This window comes from Procambarus clarkii, chromosome 89 (assembly GCF_040958095.1).
Source record: "Procambarus clarkii isolate CNS0578487 chromosome 89, FALCON_Pclarkii_2.0, whole genome shotgun sequence".
Classification (NCBI taxonomy): Eukaryota; Metazoa; Arthropoda; class Malacostraca; order Decapoda; family Cambaridae; genus Procambarus; species Procambarus clarkii.
The window spans coordinates 16,431,130-16,451,341 of NC_091238.1; the positions used below are offsets into that span (position 1 = coordinate 16,431,130).

At 45.9% G+C, this 20,212-nt stretch overlaps 1 protein-coding gene across 6 annotated transcripts in view; it reads left to right on the forward strand.

The window, feature by feature from the left end:
- Positions 1-20,212, forward strand: part of Sh (Potassium voltage-gated channel protein Shaker) — a 661,237-nt gene that overhangs the window by 534,583 nt on the left and 106,442 nt on the right. For all 6 annotated transcript variants that reach the window (XR_011225829.1, XM_069318076.1, XM_069318077.1 and 3 more), the window contains 2 exons: positions 7,689-7,954; positions 13,667-14,313. Coding sequence is in view for 5 of the 6 variants with exons in the window: in XM_069318076.1 (XP_069174177.1) it covers positions 7,689-7,954; positions 13,667-14,313 (913 nt within the window). In the remaining variant the exon portion in view is untranslated. The remainder of the gene's footprint in view (positions 1-7,688; positions 7,955-13,666; positions 14,314-20,212) is intronic.

The following is a 20,212-nucleotide window of genomic DNA, read 5'->3' on the forward strand; positions in this document are numbered from 1 at the left end:
CCCCCTCCCCCCATGCCTTTGTCTTCCCCTGTCAGTTCCTCAAACAATTTTATATGTCGTGATCATGTCATCTATTGTCTTCAAATCCTGTTTTATAATCCCAACTCAGGACGTTATCTTGAGTTAATAATTACCACAAACCGGTTGAAGATAACAACTAAAACAATGAAGTTATCAAGGCTGATTAATGATTTCTAAAACACTCCCCCCCCCCTGCAGGTTTGGAAACAGGTTGTTAATTTATGGAACTAATTACCGCGGGTCATATAACAGGTGTGGGATGGTTGGAGTGTTATAAGTATAGGTTAGACATGTATATCAATGAGTTCGGGTGGATATAAGTAACCTCTGCTTCGTATAGGCCACTTTTTTGGGGAGGGGGATTAAACAGAAGCTACAGTTAAGGATTAGCGGCCGGTAAATCCTCCCCTGGCTGGGATTCGAACCCAGGACAAAGCGCTGGCGAAACGCCAGGCGAGCGTCTTATCACTACGCCACGGGGGACTGTATATGGCTTAATATATAATAGGCTTAAAATATAGGCTTAATCCTGCAGTTTCCTGTGGAGGATCAGTAGTTAGGAGGGTGGGGGGGGGGATGCAGTTCAAGAGGGGACTCACTTATTGTGCCCACAGGATCGAGCTTTAGCTCTTGGGCCCAGTGTGTTTGTGTGTGGTGGGCAGGGGGGGGGGGAGATTGGGGGAAAAAAAACTGAGATATCCCTTCCCCTATCTTCTAATCCCTAACAAGACCATGCCTCTCCTAACCTAACTCCAGTAACCTAACTTCAGTAACCTAACTTTGGTAACCTAACTTCAGTAACCTAACTTCAGTAACCTAACTTCGGTAACCTAACTTCGGTAACCTAACTTCAGTAACCTAACTGCAGTAACCTAACTTCGGTAACCTAACTTCGGTAACCTAACTTCAGTAACCTAACTTCGGTAACCTAACTTCAGTAACCTAACTTCAGTAACCTAACTTCAGTAACCTAACTTCGGTAACCTAACTTCAGTAACCTAACTTCAGTAACCTAACTTCAGTAACCTAACTTCAGTAACCTAACTTCAGTAACCTAACTTCAGTAACCTAACTTCAGTAACCTAACTTCGGTAACCTAACTTCGGTAACCTAACTTCAGTAACCTAACTCCAGTAACCTAACTTCGGTAACCTAACTTCAGTAACCTAACTTCAGTAACCTAACTTCAGTAACCTAACTTCAGTAACCTAACTTCGGTAACCTAACTTCGGTAACCTAACTTCAGTAACCTAACTCCAGTAACCTAACTTCAGTAACCTAACTTCGGTAACCTAACTTAAGTAACCTAACTTCGGTAACCTAACTTCGGTAACCTAACTTCAGTAACCTAACTCCAGTAACCTAACTTCGGTAACCTAACTTCGGTAACCTAACTTAAGTACCCTAACTTAAGTACCCTAACTTAAGTAACCTAACTTCAGTATTAACTACCTACCAAATTAATAGCATTACATTAAAGCTGATTGTTGAAGAAAATAACCTGGGAGTCAAAATCCAGCACTCACTGAGAGATGCACAACAGGTGGGAGCAGCCGTCAGACATGCTAACCGTCAGAATTACCAAACGCACCTTTAAGGAAAAAGAAGGTAGTGATTCAACTGTATAAATCTCTGGTACGTCCACGTTTGGACCACTGTATCCAGTCACGGATACAGTGGTCCAAAGTCTCATTTTCTGAAGGACATAGCCGCTCTGGAGAACGTGCAACACCGGGCAACAAAAGTCATTCGAGAGTTAAAGTCGTCTCTCGTATCAGGAACGGTTGAGGGCCACGGGGCTAACAACACTACAAACCAGGCATGTCAGAGGTGATCTCATTGAAACTTTTAAAATACTAAACAATTTGGAGGATGTTGATCCGGACAATTTCTTCACAAAGTTCAGATGTAACACAAATAAGGAGCAACGGTTTCAAGCTCAAGAAGCCACAGTGTAGGACTGAAAACAGGAGATGATTTTCCACCCATAGGGTTATAAACCCATGGAACCGCCTACCCGCCGAAGCCATAAATGCCAAAACTGTGCTACAAGCCTCCGGCTTCCTGTCCTCGTCGAAGCCACTAGGGTTAGTGGCCCCCCTCAGGTAAATCAAGTAAATTAAATGGCGTAATTTTGTTCTAAGATTATTATATTTTCCGAATTACTTTCATATTCAATTTCCTAAATTACATTTTCTCCTAATAGTAATGGTATAAATGGCATTAAAGTCCGAAATAATTACATGGGCTCAAAAGACATTTAAGTTCAAAAACAAAAAAATGGAGGCTTTTTGTCATGTTTTAATTGAGGTTTGTCCTACTTTGTACTGTAACTGAGGGGGTTTTGTCCAAGGGGTTTTATCCAAGGGGTTTTGTCCAAGGGGTTTTGTCCAAGGGGTTTTGTCCAAGGGGTTTTGTCCAAGGGGTTTTGTCCAAGGGGTTTTGTCCAAGGGGTTTTGTCCTAGGGGTTTTGTCCAAGGGGTTTTGTCCAAGGGGTTTTGTCCTAGGGGTTTTGTCCAAGGGGTTTTGTCCAAGGGGTTTTATCCAAGGGGTTTTGTCCAAGGGGTTTTGTCCAAGGGGTTTTGTCCAAGGGGTTTTGTCCAAGGGGTTTTGTCCTAGGGGTTTTGTCCAAGGGGTTTTGTCCAAGGGGTTTTGTCCTAGGGGTTTTGTCCAAGGGGTTTTGTCCAAGGGGTTTTGTCCAAGGGGTTTTGTCCAATGGGTTTTGTCCTAGGGGTTTTGTCCAAGGGGTTTTGTCCAAGGGGTTTTGTCCTAGGGGTTTTGTCCTAGGGGTTTTGTCCTAGGGGTTTTGTCCAAGGGGTTTTGTCCAAGGGGTTTTGTCCTAGGGGTTTTGTCCAAGGGGTTTTGTCCAAGGGGTTTTGTCCAAGGGGTTTTGTCCAAGGGGTTTTGTCCTAGGGGTTTTGTCCAAGGGGTTTTGTCCTAGGGGTTTTGTCCTAGGGGTTTTGTCCTAGGGGTTTTGTCCTAGGGGTTTTGTCCTAGGGGTTTTGTCCAAGGGGTTTTGTCCAAGGGGTTTTGTCCTAGGGGTTTTGTCCAAGGGGTTTTGTCCAAGGGGTTTTGTCCAAGGGGTTTTGTCCAAGGGGTTTTGTCCAAGGGGTTTTGTCCAAGGGGTTTTGTCCAAGGGGTTTTGTCCTAGGGGTTTTGTCCTAGGGGTTTTGTCCTAGGGGTTTTGTCCAAGGGGTTTTGTCCTAGGGGTTTTGTCCTAGGGGGTATTTTTCCGTCTTGGTGTGCCCAAACGTCACTGTGAGCGGTTACGGTGCGTCGCCAGTCCGGCCCTTGGGGCACGCCGGGGGGATTAATTAGCACTTATGATGGTTCGGGAGAGATAAGGGGTTACCTTGAGGTTACCTTACCTTGAGGTGCTTCCGGGGCTTCGCGTCCCCGCGGCCCTGTCGTCGACCAGGCCTCCTGATGGGGGGCTTCCAATGTTGTTTCCCAGTCCTTATTTATCCCCCCCCCACCCCCACCCTTACCCCCACCCCTTCCACTCCCACCCTCCCTCACCCTAACCCAAGCTACAGATTACAAGCTTGATCAAGGACGCTGTTCTGGAAACGTCTTCCACGATACTGTTCTGGAAACGTCTTCCAGGACGGTGTTCTGGAAACGTCTTCCAGGGCAGTGTTCTGGAAACGTCTTCCACGATACTGTTCTGGAAACGTCTTCCAGGACGGTGTTCTGGAAACATCTTCCAGGACGGTGTTCTGGAAACGTCTTCCAGGGCGGTGTTCTGGAAACGTCTTCCAGGACGGTGTTCTGGAAACATCTTCCAGGACGGTGTTCTGGAAACGTCTTCCAGGGCGGTGTTCTGGAAACGTCTTCCAGGACGGTGTTCTGGAAACATCTTCCAGGACGGTGTTCTGGAAACGTCTTCCAGGGCGGTGTTCTGGAAACGTCTTCCAGGACGGTGTTCTGGAAACGTCTTCCAGGGCAGTGTTCTGGAAACGTCTTCCAGGGCGGTGTTCTGGAAACGTCTTCCAGGACGGTGTTCTGGAAACTTCCTCCAGGGCGGCGTTCTGGAAACGTCTTCCAGGGCGGTGTTCTGGAAACATCTTCCAGGACGGTGTTCTGGAAACTTCTTCCAGGGCGGTGTTCTGGAAACATCTTCCAGGACGGTGTTCTGAGAACATGCTCATTAGGCAACATTCCAGCATCGTATTTCCTCATTAACACCTAGAGAGCTTAGACTCGTGTTGTATTCCATGCATCTGGTCTGGAACCCGGCGCTGGAACACGTGTTTCTCTTGTTGTAAATCGCTTACACTTTTGTTTACACGTGTGAGTACTGGAACAGACGCATTGTAACTCTTGATTAGAAGGCTGAGAGGTTCCTCCCCTTCCATCACTCTTGGTAAGCCTGTTTTCCCCCCTGGAACACGAACCTGCCAATCGGTTTTACAACCAATCGCCCAATTACTGCTGGGTGAACAGAGGCGAGTAATATAGACGTTCTTCAATCTTAATATTCGGGAGAAAAAAATCAGCAGTTTCTACAAAATCTTTATTGACAAACTAAACACCATTTCGCTGAATTGCAGGAATTGAATTAGGTCTTATTTCAATGAGGATTTTGCTCTTATTCACTGCCACACAGTGAAGATACTGCTGTTATTCACTGCTAAATAGTGACGATGCTGCTGTTATTCACTGCTAAATAGTGAAGATACTGCTATTATTCACCGCCAAACAGTGAAGATACTGCTCTTATTCACTGCTAAACAGTGAAGATGCTGCTGTTATTCACTGCTAAATAGTGAAGATACTGCTATTATTCACTGCCAAACAGTGAAGATACTGCTATTATTCACTGCTAAACAGTGAAGATACTGCTATTATTCACTGCCAAACAGTGAAGATACTGCTATTATTCACTGCCAAACAGTGAAGATGCTGCTGTTATTCACTGCTAAATAGTGAAGATACTGCTATTATTCACTGCTAAACAGTGAAGATACTGCTATTATTCACTGCCAAACAGTGAAGATACTGCTATTATTCACTGCCAAACAGTGAAGATGCTGCTGTTATTCACTGCTAAACAGTGAAGATACTGCTCTTATTCACTGCCAAACAGTGAAGATACTGCTCTTATTCACTGCTGGACAGATAAGATCAGGCATAAGACAATAGATCTAAATTGTAGATTCGAATCTTGCTGTTGTGAATTTTATTTAATTCATATAAACGATAGTTCTTACATTCTCCTAAAGCCATTAGTAGGCATAGCATTTCGGACAGGTCCTTAATTTTAATTTTCCCCGGAATACGACCCGGCCAAGTCGTTTAACAACCAGGTACCCATTCACTGCTGGGTGAACAGAGGTATGAGTTAATTCTGGCCTAGCCAACCTTCCGTGGCCAGGGTTACGAACCAGGCTAAATCGCTCGCGAAGCGCGGGGAGAGTGTCTTACCACTGCCCCACGGGAGCTTACATTGAGAGGATAAGAACCCAGAAGGCAAGTCTGGAAGGTATTTCCAGTAATCTGTTCCTGAGTCACACTGCTGGAATCTGTTCCTGAGTCACACTGCTGGAATCTGTTCCTGAGTCACACTGCTGGAATCTGTTCCTGAGTCACACTGCTGGAATCTGTTCCTGAGTCACACTGCTGGAATCTGTTCCTGAGTCACACTGCTGGAATCTGTTCCTGAGTCACACTGCTGGAATCTGTTCCTGAGTCACACTGCTGGAATCTGTTCCTGAGTCACACTGCTGGAATCTGTTCCTGAGTCACACTGCTGGAATCTGTTCCTGAGTCACACTGCTGGAATCTGTTCCTGAGTCACACTGCTGGAATCTGTTCCTGAGTCACACTGCTGGAATCTACATGCTAAATGTAGAGTTGGGTTTGAAAGTCTTAAGAGGGTGTCAAGAGTCTATATGGGGAGGATATTCCCTCGAAAGGATTTTAAAAAATTTATTTTTGCACGGTATTTTCAAGACTTAACCTTGGACTTGGATTTTAAGGCTTGCCCTTAACTTGACGTCACTGAAGGATATCTGACAACAATACTTGGGAGTTTTTACTCGGAGACGACGACGAGGACATTGTGTAAATGTGTCTTGAGAGACAGTTTCCTGGTTGTATGTACAGGGATTGTGTTGTTGTTGTTATAGCTTAAGCTACTCGGAACAAGTTCCAAGTAGCACGGGCTATGGTGAGCCCGTACGTACAGGGAGCAGTCTGAAATGTTTCTTATTGCGTTCTTTTCCCGGCCCCGGGCGAGATTATTCTTACGGACGATATTCCTGGAATTCTACAGCGGACGATATTCCAGGAATTCTACATCGGACGATATTCCTGGAAGTCTACATCGGACGATATTCTTGAATTCTTCATCGGACGATATTTCTGGAATTCGACATCGGACGATATTCCTGGAATTCTACATCGGACGATATTCCTGGAATTCTACATCGGACGATATTCCAGGAATTCTACATCGGACGATATTCCTGGAAGTCTACATCGGACGATATTCCTGGAAGTCTACATCGGACGATATTCCAGGAATTCTACATCGGGCGATATTCCTGGAAGTCTACATCGGACGATATTCCTGGAATTTTACAGCGGACAATATTCCTGAAATTCTACATCGGACGATATTCCTGGAAACTTTACTGTAAGGACGAGATATTCTTGAAAAGTGTACCTCTTGGCGATGTTTTGGAAAGCAGTTCTCAAGAGTAACTCGACTAAGGGCACTACAAGATCAGCTTAAGTCCTCTCGGGAACCACTTAGAGATAAATTGGGATTCTTTGATGGTACTCAGGATCAAGTGCCCACTTAAAATCTTAAAGCTATTAATCAGATTGTTCAATAGTGTGTGTGTGTGTGTGTGTGTATGTGTGTGTGTGTGTGTGTGTGTGTGTATGTGTGTGTGTGTGTGTGTATGTGTGTGTGTGTGTGTGTGTGTATGTGTGTGTGTGTGTGTATTTTCACCTAGTTGTGCTTACGGGGGTTGAGCTCTGCTCTATCGACCCGCCTCTCAACTGTCAATCAACTGTTACTAACAACTGTATTTTCACACACACACACACACACACACACACACACACACACACACACACACACACACACACACACACTCGTGATGTCAATTTCGCTCTTGTGATGTCACTATCGTGACGTCACTTTCAACATCCAATCTGTAAACACTTGGAAAAACTGTTTGTGTAAACTTAGTGTTCACTGTTTACCTTTACTCGTAAAATTCGCCGCCAGCTTTGTTATTTGACTTCCACACATTGTCAACTGTGTTGATGTATATCAACACCGTTGACAACGTATGTCGTATAACAACCATACATATGTATGCGCGCTCGCATACATATGTATAATCATAAGAAAGTTTAACTCTTAAACAATAGTCTTATTCAAAATATAATATTATTGATGATATTTTACTGTAATATTAATAATAACAATATTAGAATGTAATTAATTTTATGATTAATTCCGGAAAGATATTGTCAACCCAACCCCACCTCTTCCCTACCTCTTTCATACAAATAAAAGATAATTATACAACTCACCCAACCCAAACTCACCCCCTCCCACCACCCACCTCAAGTCAGTCAATCCAACCCAGCAACCGTCCCTTACCCCAACACAGACAGACTAACCATCGGCCTCCTTCTCTCAACAGATAAGTGGTCTTCGGTTCGAGACTCAGCTTCGGACCCTCAACCAGTTCCCGGACACGCTGCTCGGGGACCCCGCGCGACGGATCCGCTACTTCGACCCGCTCCGCAATGAGTACTTCTTCGATCGCAACAGACCGAGCTTCGATGCCATCCTGTACTACTACCAGAGCGGAGGCCGTCTTCGGCGGCCCGTTAACGTCCCGCTCGACGTCTTCGCCGAGGAGATCAAGTTCTACGAGCTTGGAGAAGTTGCCATTAACAAATTCAGGTGAGGGGGAGACGGGAGACTGGAGACAGGGGAGACGGGAGAGGAGGGACAGTCACTGGGGAGACGGGAGGGTAAGTCTGTCATCTCAGACAACCTGAGATGAAAACCTCCCCAAATGGGGAGGGTTGAAGTCGTGGGTAAGAGTAAGGTAACATGGAGGAGACCTCTCACTGAGAGGAAGAGAAGGATGAAGGGGGCGGGACAGGGAATAGAGTACAATAATAAGCAAAAACAAGAATAAAAGAGAGGAGATAAAATAGTGAAATATGAGACTATATTGATCAGATAATAAATCATAGGGGAGGAGGGGCAGGCTGTATTTTTTGTGCATAGTGTATAAAGGAGATTGTTGCTCTCCATGTGGAAGAGCATTACCCCTCAAGAGCATTAGTCAAGGACTGTATTACCCCCCAACCTATCCACCAACCGTCCAACCTATCCACCAACCGTCCAACCAATCCACCAACCGTCCAATCTATCCACCAACCGTCCAACCTATCCACCAACCGTCCAACCTATCCACCAACCGTCCAACCTATCCACCAACCGTCCAACCTATCCACCAACCGTCCAACCTATCCACCAACCGTCCATGTGACTATCCGTCACGAGACAAAGACCAGTACAGGACAGGTACGAGAAAATACACAATACTGTACAAGATTATTGGTTATAAAAATGTCTGTGAATGGGTAAGCGAAGGAACGGAAGGTGGGAACGAGGGTGGACAGGTGAAAAGGGGTGAAGGGGGGTTAATGGGGTAGTAAATTATATGGTGGTGCGGGGGGGGGGGACAGAGGGTAGGGGAGGGGGGGTGTGGTGAGGGAGGGGTAGTGTGATGGGGAGACAGAGGGTGGGGGAGGGGGGTGTGGTGGAGAGACAGAGGGTGGGGGAGGGGTGTGTGGTGGGGAGATAGAGGGTGGGGGAGGGGGGAGTGTGGTGGGGAGACAGAAGATACACACCACTACCTACTTACACAAGGTTACTAGAGTTCAACTCTAGTAAGTGCAGTGTTTTGAAATTGTGAGGAAATTCTCCAAAAATCTAACAGAATGAAAGACTGAGCTCCTAACGCACTGAATCTGACACCACCAGCCCTCATCACACCAATATCATCAACTACAGATGAAATGTTATATATATATATATATATATATATATATATATATATATATATATATATATATATATATATATATATATATATATATATATATATATGAGCAAACTGTACTGATCTCAACCATGAGTCGCAAAGTTTGCAAGCTTTGCAAAGTTTCCAAACTCTATAATAAATACAGACTATAAGCCGCCATGAGCGAGGAAAGATGTAGAGGTTTCGTAAGTGAACACTTCATTAAGTGCTTGAAACAACCTACGCTGGCTAGAAGTCCTTAGCACAGAACAACATTGGAGAACGACCAGAGACAAAGGAGACCCACACGCGACAGAGAAGACTAAGGCCATTCAACCTCACGTCCCTGCAAGACGAAACCAATTAGTGAAGACATGTTTACTACATACAAAATTATCGGGAAAAATGACAGACGAGGGTAAAGGTCACTCTGAACGTCCAAATGAAGGAACAAAGGTAAAGCTACCCTAACCTAACCCATCGAGCCCCGGAATTGGACGGCAGACTCCATCCACAGATTCAAATGTCGATATGACATGTCCCAATAGGATCGGGAACCTGTAAACCAGTTGAGTGATAAGAGGCGGGGCCAAAGAGCCGGAGCTCGCCCCCAGAAGCACAATTGATGGGATACAACGAGGCAACTGGGCGAGTATGAGATGTAGAGGGCTGGTAGAGGCCCGTTGAAGAAGGATGCCTCATCTGGGTGATAAAGTTCTTGTGGAAATCAATACGGCACTCTGGCCCCCTGTGGGCCCCCTGTAGCTCCCCTGCAACCCCCCCCCTGCACCCCCTCTATCTCCCCACCATTACTCTCCCGCCTCCCCCCCCCCGTACTCTATTTCTAACCACGGTACACGCCCTCCCTTAATCTCTTGTACCTGTCCATGTTGCTCCTACTCTTCCCTCACACCACTCCCTCATTATCTCTACACTCCCTCCTCACATTTCTCCTTCACCTCATTCCCCTCCTCCTCTCTCTATTTCCTCCTTACATCTCCTTCTTTCTATCCACTCAAAATAATGTTCCTCTTTTCCTTCTTATCACTCGCTAGTGTTGACACCCCTCAGGCTGCTACACTCACCCCAACACACCCTCAGGCTGCTACACTCACCCCAACACACCCCTCAGGCTGCTACACTCACCCCAACACACCCCTCAGGCTGCTACACTCACCCCCAACACACCCCTCAGGCTGCTACACTCACCCCAACACACCCCTCAGGCTGCTACACTCACCCCAACACACCCCTCAGGCTGCTACACTCACCCCCAACACACCCCTCAGGCTGCTACACTCACCCGAACACACCCCTCAGGCTGCTACACTCACCCCAACACACCCCTCAGGCTGCTACACTCACCCCCAACACACCCCTCAGGCTGCTACACTCACCCCAACACACCCCTCAGGCTCCTACACTCACCCCAACACACCCCTCAGGCTGCTACACTCACCCCAACACACCCCTCAGGCTGCTACACTCACCCCAACACACCCCTCAGGCTGCTACACTCACCCCAACACACCCCTCAGGCTGCTACACTCACATTTCTCCTTCACCTCATTCCCCTCCTCCTCTCTCTATTTCCCCCTTACATCTCCTTTCTATCCACTCAAAATAATGTTCCTCTTTTCCTTCTTATCACTCGCTAGTGTTGACACCCCTCAGGCTGCTACACTCACCCCCAACACACCCCTCAGGCTGCTACACTCACCCCCAACACACCCCTCAGGCTGCTACACTCACCCCAACACACCCCTCAGGCTGCTACACTCACCCCAACACACCCCTCAGGCTGCTACATTCACCCCAACACACCCTCAGACTGCTACACTCACCCCAACACACCCTCAGGCTGCTACACTCACCCCAACACTCCCCTCAGGCTCCTACACTCACCCCAACACACCCTTGGGCTCCTACACTCACCCCAACACACCCTTGGGCTGCTACACTCACCCCAACACACCCCTCAGGCTCCTACACTCGCCCCAACACACCCTCAGGCTGCTACACTCACCCCAACATACCCCTCAGGCTCCTACACTCACCCCAACACACCCCTCAGGCTCCTACACTCACCCCAACACACCCCTCAGGCTGCTACACTCACCCCAACACACCCCTCAGGCTCCTACACTCACCCCAACACACCCTCAGGCTGCTACACTCACCCCAACACACCCCTCAGGCTCCTACACTCACCCCCAACACACCCCTCAGGCTGCTACACTCACCCCAACACACCCCTCAGGCTGCTACACTCACCCCCAACACACCCCTCAGGCTGCTACACTCACCCCAACATACCCCTCAGGCTGCTACACTCACCCCAACACACCCTTCAGGCTGCTACACTCACCCCAACACACCCTCAGGCTCCTACACTCACCCCAACACACCCCTCAGGCTGCTACACTCACCCCAACACACCCTCAGGCTGCTACACTCACCCCAACACACCCCTCATGCTCCTACACTCACCCCAACACACCCCTCAGGCTGCTACACTCACCCCAACACACCCCTCAGGCTCCTACACTCACCCCAACACACCCCTCAGGCTGCTACACTCACCCCAACACACCCCTCAGGCTGCTACACTCACCCCAACACACCCTCAGGCTGCTACACTCACCCCAACACACCCCTCAGGCTGCTACACTCACCCCAACACTACAATACACACCCATAGTAGACAGATTACCCCTCCCCCCTATTTACCTCCACTCTCTCAGCATTCTCTTAACCTTTTCTGACCTGACCTTAAATGACCTCATCTCATCTGACCACACACAACCTCATTTTACTAAACGTGACCTGACCTAAAATTACCGGACCAAAACTTTACCTGATAAGTATTTGTATAAATCTTTTTATAAGGGAGACAACCAGGGCTGGAGAGCAAGATCTTGGAGCTAAAAGAACATCTGTTCTTGCTAAAGAACATCTGTTCTTGCTGAAGAACATTTGTTCTTGCTAAAGAACATTTGTTCTTGCTAAAGAACATCTGTTCTTGCTAAAGAACATCTGTTCTTGCTAAAGAACATCTGTTCTTGCTAAAGAACATCTCTTCTTGCTAAAGAACATCTCTTCTTGCTAAAGAACATCTCATATTGCTAAAGAACATCTGTTCATGCTAAGGAACATCTGTTCTTGCTAAAGAACAGCGAATGTTACATCACCTTGAGAACTATTTCTCTGAAAACATATATTTCAGAAGTGAGTACTCTTGGAGAGAGAGACATACAGATCACCAACAGTTGAGGGTTTGTTACGCTACCATGGGTGAGACGAGCCAATCACAGGCTCTCTCTCCTCCCTCCTTAATCTTGTACACTTGTCGCCTGAAGACACGACTCATTCACAGGACATTAAATTAAGGTTAGGTTACGTTAGGATCTAATTCACAGGACCTTTTCAAGTGCCATATTGTCGTAATGGCTTGGCGCTTTCCCCCCCTGATAATTCCTTTCTTCCTTACCGTATACATCTTCAAATTAGTATAACATGATTTATGGATGTAGGTTTGAGGTATTGTATGTTGTATGCTGTCAGAACTGGCAGGCGTAGATATCTTCACGTTGATGTGATCGATATATTTCACTGATAACAGTTTTAGGGATACTGTAGAGAACAGGGGTTGACTGACAATAGAGGGAAAAGCTGGTGACAGTCATAACACTAATTGGGGGGGAGGAAAAGACCCGTCCTAATTGGGTCTTTTAGAGATGATAGGGAGAAAAAGAGGGGCTATAAATCCCCAATAGGATGACCTTGCTTAGGAGCCTCGTGTGGTACATTGCAATGTGCTTTGTAATTGGACGATACCCTACAGCACCTTCCTTACCCTTCAGCACCTTCCTTACCTTTCAGCACCTTCCATACCCTTCACCACCTTCCCTTCACCTCTTTCCCAACCTCTTGTAACCATTTTTAATCAATAATTTTCGTCCAAAAATAGTGTAATTTGGCACTTCATGCAAAGGGGTAGGTGTGTGTAGGGTAAGGGATGGGGGGGGGGGTAGTGGACGCATGGGGCTCGACCCAGAACCGCCTATTACCACCCCCGGCCAGTGACCAGTCATCCTGCAAAGTTTGGTGAAGCTAGTCTGGCTTCCATATCCTCGAATAGACAGACATTCACTTCTATAAATATTGATCTTGTCAGTATGGTATAGGTATTGTCAGAATTGTATTGTATAAGTATTTTGTCAATATTATGTAGGTATTAAATGAACAAATCCACAAGGGCTGTGACGAGGATTCGAACCTACGTCCGGGAGCATCCCAGACGCTGCCTTAATTTGATACATCACGCTATTGTGATTTCTGTGTGTAATGTAGGTAGTAGGCAGTAGTAGTAGGCATCATTCAGTCTCGGAAGACTATGGAGTTGCACCCTGACAGGGCGCAAAGCCTGGGTAGGTTAATATGGAAGAGAAGCTGTTACCCATGCAGCGGGTCTCCTCCTCTCCACGTAGGTATTATGTTTATAAAGGTGTGTGTTTGTGTATGTACTTTGTGTATATTATATATAAGTGTTTTACGGAGTGTTGCCTTGGTTACAGGGAGGACGAGGGCTTCATCAAGGAGGAGGAGCGTCCACTGCCCGAGAACGAGTTCCAGCGGAAGGTGTGGCTGTTGTTCGAGTACCCAGAGAGCTCGCAGAATGCGCGCGTGGTGGCTATCATCTCCGTCTTCGTTATCCTCCTCTCCATTGTGATCTTTTGCCTTGAGACCTTACCGGAATTTAAGCACTACAAAGTGTTCAATACCACGACCAACGGCACTGTGGTTGAGGAGGACGAGGTGCCCGAAGTCACGGATCCATTCTTCCTTATAGAAACCATTTGTATCGTTTGGTTTTCAACGGAACTATTAGTGAGATTTTTTGCGTCGCCACTCAAAGGAGCGTTTTTGAAAGACGTCATGAATATTATCGATATAGTAGCTATCATTCCTTACTTTATTACTTTGGCCACTGTGGTAGCAGAGGAGGAAGGGGAAGTGATGGTGATCCCCGCAGAAACACTCTCCCCGCACGAGAAGGGGTCCAATCAGGCCATGTCCTTAGCCATCCTCAGAGTTATCCGACTGGTCCGAGTATTCAGAATATTCAAATTGTCTCGGCACTCCAAGGGGCTTCAGATTCTAGGAAGAACGCTCAAGGCATCCATGAGAGAACTTGGTCTGCTAATATTCTTCCTCTTCATTGGTAAGTATGAGTGTGTTTTCTAGTTCCTCGAGGGTTTTACTTTTTCTGTCAGCCAGCTGGCGTACCAGACTGTTGGTGTTAGCGTAGGCCTACTCATCATCCCCCCCCCCTTTACCTGCTGCTCTTGTGCCTACAGCAGGTGATGTGTAGTACGTGTCAACCATTTAGTAAAGATCATACCTCCTAGATATGACGGCAGATGATAAAGATAGCTAGTTACCTTCAGGCAGGATATCAGCTTTACTGACAGGCTTCAGAAATAGATTTCTTATGATACAAAATAATGTTATTCTCCCTGTGATTTTTTTTAATATGGTTGGAAATGGTGATGTAGCCTTTGATTCAAGACACATATATGCTTCCTGTAGTGAAGGTTTGATCCTATCACTCATGCAGTTGACAGTGGATCAAGATTAATATGGTTTTTGTATAATTAAATTTTCAAATCAAACGGCTCTCAAGATTAACACATCAATCGTTAAACTAAATAAACATTATTCAAGTTTGCAATTTTCGTAGCATTGAATTTGCATGTAGTAATGTTTTGTGAATATAGTTTCAAATGCCGGAAATTTAATTTTCAAAGTGGTAGTCATTTAAATTTCAACATTTGCTTCTTAATACTAAAAAAAATAGATTTCAAAACTGCATCCCATTACTGTAGAACCCGGCGTCAAAAGAGTATTCTCAGGAACAAATGTCTTCCACAATTTCCATATTCTCGTAGCTGTTTCATGGATAGACTCTGCCACCCATTATATTCATAAAGATATCCAGATTAACCCAGTTACCTTTCAGGATGCTTGTGTGTTAAAGAGTGGCTTAGAGCTTATTGGGGGCTTGTCTGTCTGTTCTACGTGCATGTCGCAAAATTCTTCTTCTCTGTCTCTTTAGTCCACTTATAAAAAGCTGTTAGAACCGTTAAAACCGTTAAAAACCGTTACAAAGGGACTCTCAGGGCGTTCAGTGGGTTACAGGAGTCGCGGGGAAGATGAGTAATATTATGTAAGGGGGGAAATGAGTAAGGTGGTGTATCATGGGCTGTGAATCAGATGCTGGGTGATGGGAGATGAAACTTGTGTTCCTTGAGGTATGGACTGCGTTGGGGGCGGTGAATCAGGGAGGTAAATCAGGGCGCCAATTTTTAGATGTGATGGGGGTGACGAGCAAGGTGCTGGGGACGGAGAGGGGGGAGAGGGGCAGCTGAGACCTGTGGGGCGTTGTTGTTGTCGTTTCAGATTTAGCAACTCGGAACGATGTAGTGTCCATGTAGCACGGGCTATGGCGAGCCCTGTGGGGCGGTGACGCGTGCGTTTCATTGCGTTGGTAAGTCAGGTGTTTTATTGGGGGCAGGTGAAGCATATGTTGTGTTAGGACGGCGAGTACAGGTGTTGTAGTCCCAGGGCAGTGGGACCAACAGTACCAGGACAGTGGGACAAGCAGTACCAAGACAGTGGGACCAACAGTACCAGGGCAGTGGGACCAACAGTACCAGGACAGTGGGACCAACAGTACCAGGGCAGTGGGACCAACAGTACCAGGACAGTGGGACCAACAGTACCAGGACAGTGGGACCAACAGTACCAGGACAGTGGGACCAACAGTACCAGGACAGTGGGACCAACAGTACCAGCACAGTGGGACCAACAGTACCAGCACAGTGGGACCAACAGTACCAGGACAGTGGGACCAACAGTACCAGCACAGTGGGACCAACAGTACCAAGACAGTGGGACCAACAGTACCAGGACAGTGGGACCAACAGTACCAGCACAGTGGGACCAACAGTACCAGCACAGTGGGACAAGCAGTACCATTAAGTGGGACAAGCAGTACCATTAAGTGGGACAAGCAGTACCACAAGACCACCGGAGCTTGTTAAGTAATAACAATGTACCATATCTTGCTAGACGTTGCCTAATCATTCCTTGGAGATCAAGTCCCTCGTCTCCGAGACATAACCCTACAGCTGGGGCCTCTAGTTGAGTCTTAGGTTCAAGTATTTGCGAGTGTATAGGTCTAAGCCCCAGTGTCTCTGTTTGATCCTTGCAGCGGGGGGACATAAGTGCCAATCTCCGTGTTTGTTGACATGTTGATGTGACGTTTTAGCACCCAGGTGCTTTCTGGTCTTTCGGGTGATGAGAGAGAGAGAGAGAGAGAGAGAGAGAGAGAGAGAGAGAGAGAGAGAGAGAGAGAGAGAGAACACCCCCCCCTGCCATAGGTCGAGCTATTGACTGACTATTTACTGAGTACCTATTTACTGCTAGGTGAACAGAGGCATTAGGTGAAAGGAAACGTGACTAACCGAGGATCGAATCAGGGATCCGTGATTGTAAATCGTGAATGAAGTCAGCTGTACTACCAGTTTGTGTATTTACTATTTGTATTTAATACTTATGCCTGCAGGGGTCTAGTTCTAAGCTCTTGGGCCCCAGCCTTTCTAACCGTTGGGTGTCTAATGTACTGACTCCCGATGTGTGTTCCTCTATCATATATTCTACATATATTTTCCTTTAACACACACACACACACACACACACACACACACACACACACACACACACACACACACACACACACACACACACCGGTGGCCGAGCGGACAGCACGCTGGGCACGTGATCCTGTGGTCCCGGGTTCGATCCCGGGCGCCGGCGAGAAACGGTGGGCAGAGTTTATTTCACCCTATGCCCCTATTACCTAGCAGTAAATAGGTACCTGGGAGTTAGTCAGCTGTCACGTGCTGCTTTCTGGGGTATGTGTGAGTGTGTGTGTGGTGGGGAAAAAAATAGTAGTAGTAGAAACAGTTGATTGACAGTTGAGAGGCGGGCCGAAAGAGCAGAGCTCAACCCCCGCAAGCACAACTAGGTGAATACAACTAGGTGAATACACACAGAAGGGTGCGAAGACTGCACATTTTTGGAGTGCCAGGAAGCCTTTGACACTGTACCCTATAGGAGACAGTACATAAGCTGGAGAAGCAGGCAGGGGTAAAAGGGTTCAGTCCTTGGATCTATACTGTTTCTGATATATATGAACGATCTCCCAGAGGGATGATACTCGTTCCTCTCGCTGCTTGCTGATGATGCAGACATTATGAGGAGGATTAAGACACAGGAAGATATCAAGAGGCTACAAGATGACATGGACAAACTGAAGGAATGGTTCAACAAATGTCTACTAAAATTCAACCCAAGTAATTGTAAGGTAATGAAACTAGGTGCAGGGAACAGGAGGCCAGACACAAGGTACGAATGGGAGACTAAGTCGTTCATGAAACGGACATCAGCGGCGTATGCGAGGCTGGCTAACATCAAAACTGCCTTTAGAAAGTTGTGTAAGGAACTATTTAGAACCTTTTATACCACATATGTAAGACCAATCCTGGAGTATGCAGCTCCAGCATCGAATCCATACCTTGTCAAGCGTAAGACGAAGCAGAAGGTTCAAAGGAATGCAGCCTGACTAGTCCCAGATCTAAGAGGCATGAATTACGAAGAAAGGCTACGCGAATTGCACCTCACGTCGATGGAAGACACAGGTGTTCGGGAGACATGATCACCATATACACAATTCTTCGTGGAATTGACAGGGTGGACAAGGATGGATTATTGAATACGGGTGGTACATGCACAACGGGACACAGGTGGAAGCTGAGTACCCAAATGAGCCACAGACACATTAAAAATAACTTTTTCAGTGTCAGAGTGGTTAGTAAATGGAATGCACTAGGCAGTGATGTGGTGGAGGCTGACTCCATTCACAGTTTCAAATGTAGATATGATAGAACCCAATAGATTCAGGATCCTATGCACCAGTAGATTGACGGTTGAAAGGCGGGACCAAAGAGCCGAAGCTCAGCCCCCGCAAGCATAACTAGGCGAGTACACACAAAGGATGTAACCAGGAGCAGTTACGTGACTCCCACGTATCTAGTGGTTGCTGAGTGAACAGGTAGCTTTAGGTGAATAAAAAAAAAAATTGCCCCATTTGTTTATCTCAGCCGGGAATCGAACCCGGGATCTTAGAACTACGACCCCTTATCGCTATCCCCGTGTGTTGTACTCCTTGGCTTCCACGGCTCATTTTACGGCTGCTAAGTCTTATTGATGTTGTGCTTGCGAGGGTTGAGCTTTGGCTCTTTGGTCCCGCCTCACAACCGTCAATCAACAGGTGTACAGGTTCCTGAGCCTTCTGGGCTCTATCATATCTACACTTGAAGCTGTGTATGGAGTCAGCCTCCACCACATCTACGTGTGTGGAGGGAGAGGCATTTATGACCTTACCTCCTCTTCCTTCCCCACGTACCCCTCATATATGCACTAGGAGGCATATATATGCACCAGGTATAACTCGTTTGTTCTAGATATATACACTTCTATTCCTGGACAATGTTCAGCACTAGGGTATTAAGAACATAAGAACAAAGGTAACTGCCGAAGGCCTATTGGCCCATACGAGGCAGCTCCTGTATATAAGGTATTCTTGCTCATATTTGTGAGCAAGAATATGCTCCTGGTGCATATTCTTGGTGATTTGTCATTAATTGTGGGCTTAATTTTCCTCTAGAGGTCGAGAGGCCTTAATAACCCTCCAGAGGTTGATAGACCTTAATAACCCTCCAGAGGTTGATAGACCTTAATAACCCTCCAGAGGTTGATAGACCTTAATAACCCTCCAGAGGTTGATAGCTCCTTAATAACCCTCCAGAGGTTGATAGACCTTAATAACCCTCCAGAGGTTGATAGCTCCTTAATAACCCTCCAGTCTACCCCCTCCCTCCCCCCCACTCCGCTCATCAATCTATCCCCTCGTTTGACATAACTTGGGTGTTGCATAGCCAAAACACAATACTTGGCCTAGTATGCAAGGCCTGATTTGCCTAACAGGCAGAGAGTTTTAGGTATTAAAAAAATCAAATTGGTTTATTTTAATTAATATTATATTAACAACATACCTTGCATACTAGGTCAAGTAGTACGATTATGGCTATTAGGCACGACAATATATATATATATATATATATATATATATATATATATATATATATATATATATATATATATATATATATATATATATATATATATATATATGTCGTACCTAGTAAGCAGAACGCACTTCTCTGCCTACTATGCAAGGCCCGATTTGCCTAATAAGCCAAGTTTTCATGAATTAATTGTTTTTTGACTAACCTACCTAACCTAACCTAACCTATAAAGATAGGTTAGGTTAGGTAGGGTTGGTTAGGTTCGGTCATATATCTACGTTAATTTTAACTCCAGTAAAAAAAAATTGACCTCATACATAATGAAATGGGTAGTTTTATCATTTCATAAGAAAAAAATTAGAGAAAATATATTAATTCAGGAAAACTTGGCTTATTAGGCAAATCGGGCCTTGCATAGTAGGCCGAGAAGTGCGTTCAGGCTACTAGGTACGACATATATATATATATATATATATATATATATATATATATATATATATATATATATATATATATATATATATATATATATTGAATGATCCTCTAGCACTGATATATAAATATAACACTACAACTCATCACGGGATTCGAACCCAGGCCGAAAGGGGTCTCCCATCAGCAACAATAGTACTCTGATCGCTGGTACAGTGGGCAGAGTACCAGTACTCTTGGTGGGGAGAACCCCTGGCGGCATGGGTTCGAATCTTGTCATGGGGGGCATAGTGTTATGGTGAGGTGTGTGTGTGTGTGTGTGTGTTTGTTTCCAAGTTTGACAATGTTAAATAATTTTTTTTCTCATGACGTGTTCTTTACTCAGGACTTTTTCTTGTTGTCTGTTCTTTGCTTGTTCTTCTGTTGAAGCTGTTCTTCACTAGTACTTCTTTGTTCTTCTGTTGAAGCTATTCTTTA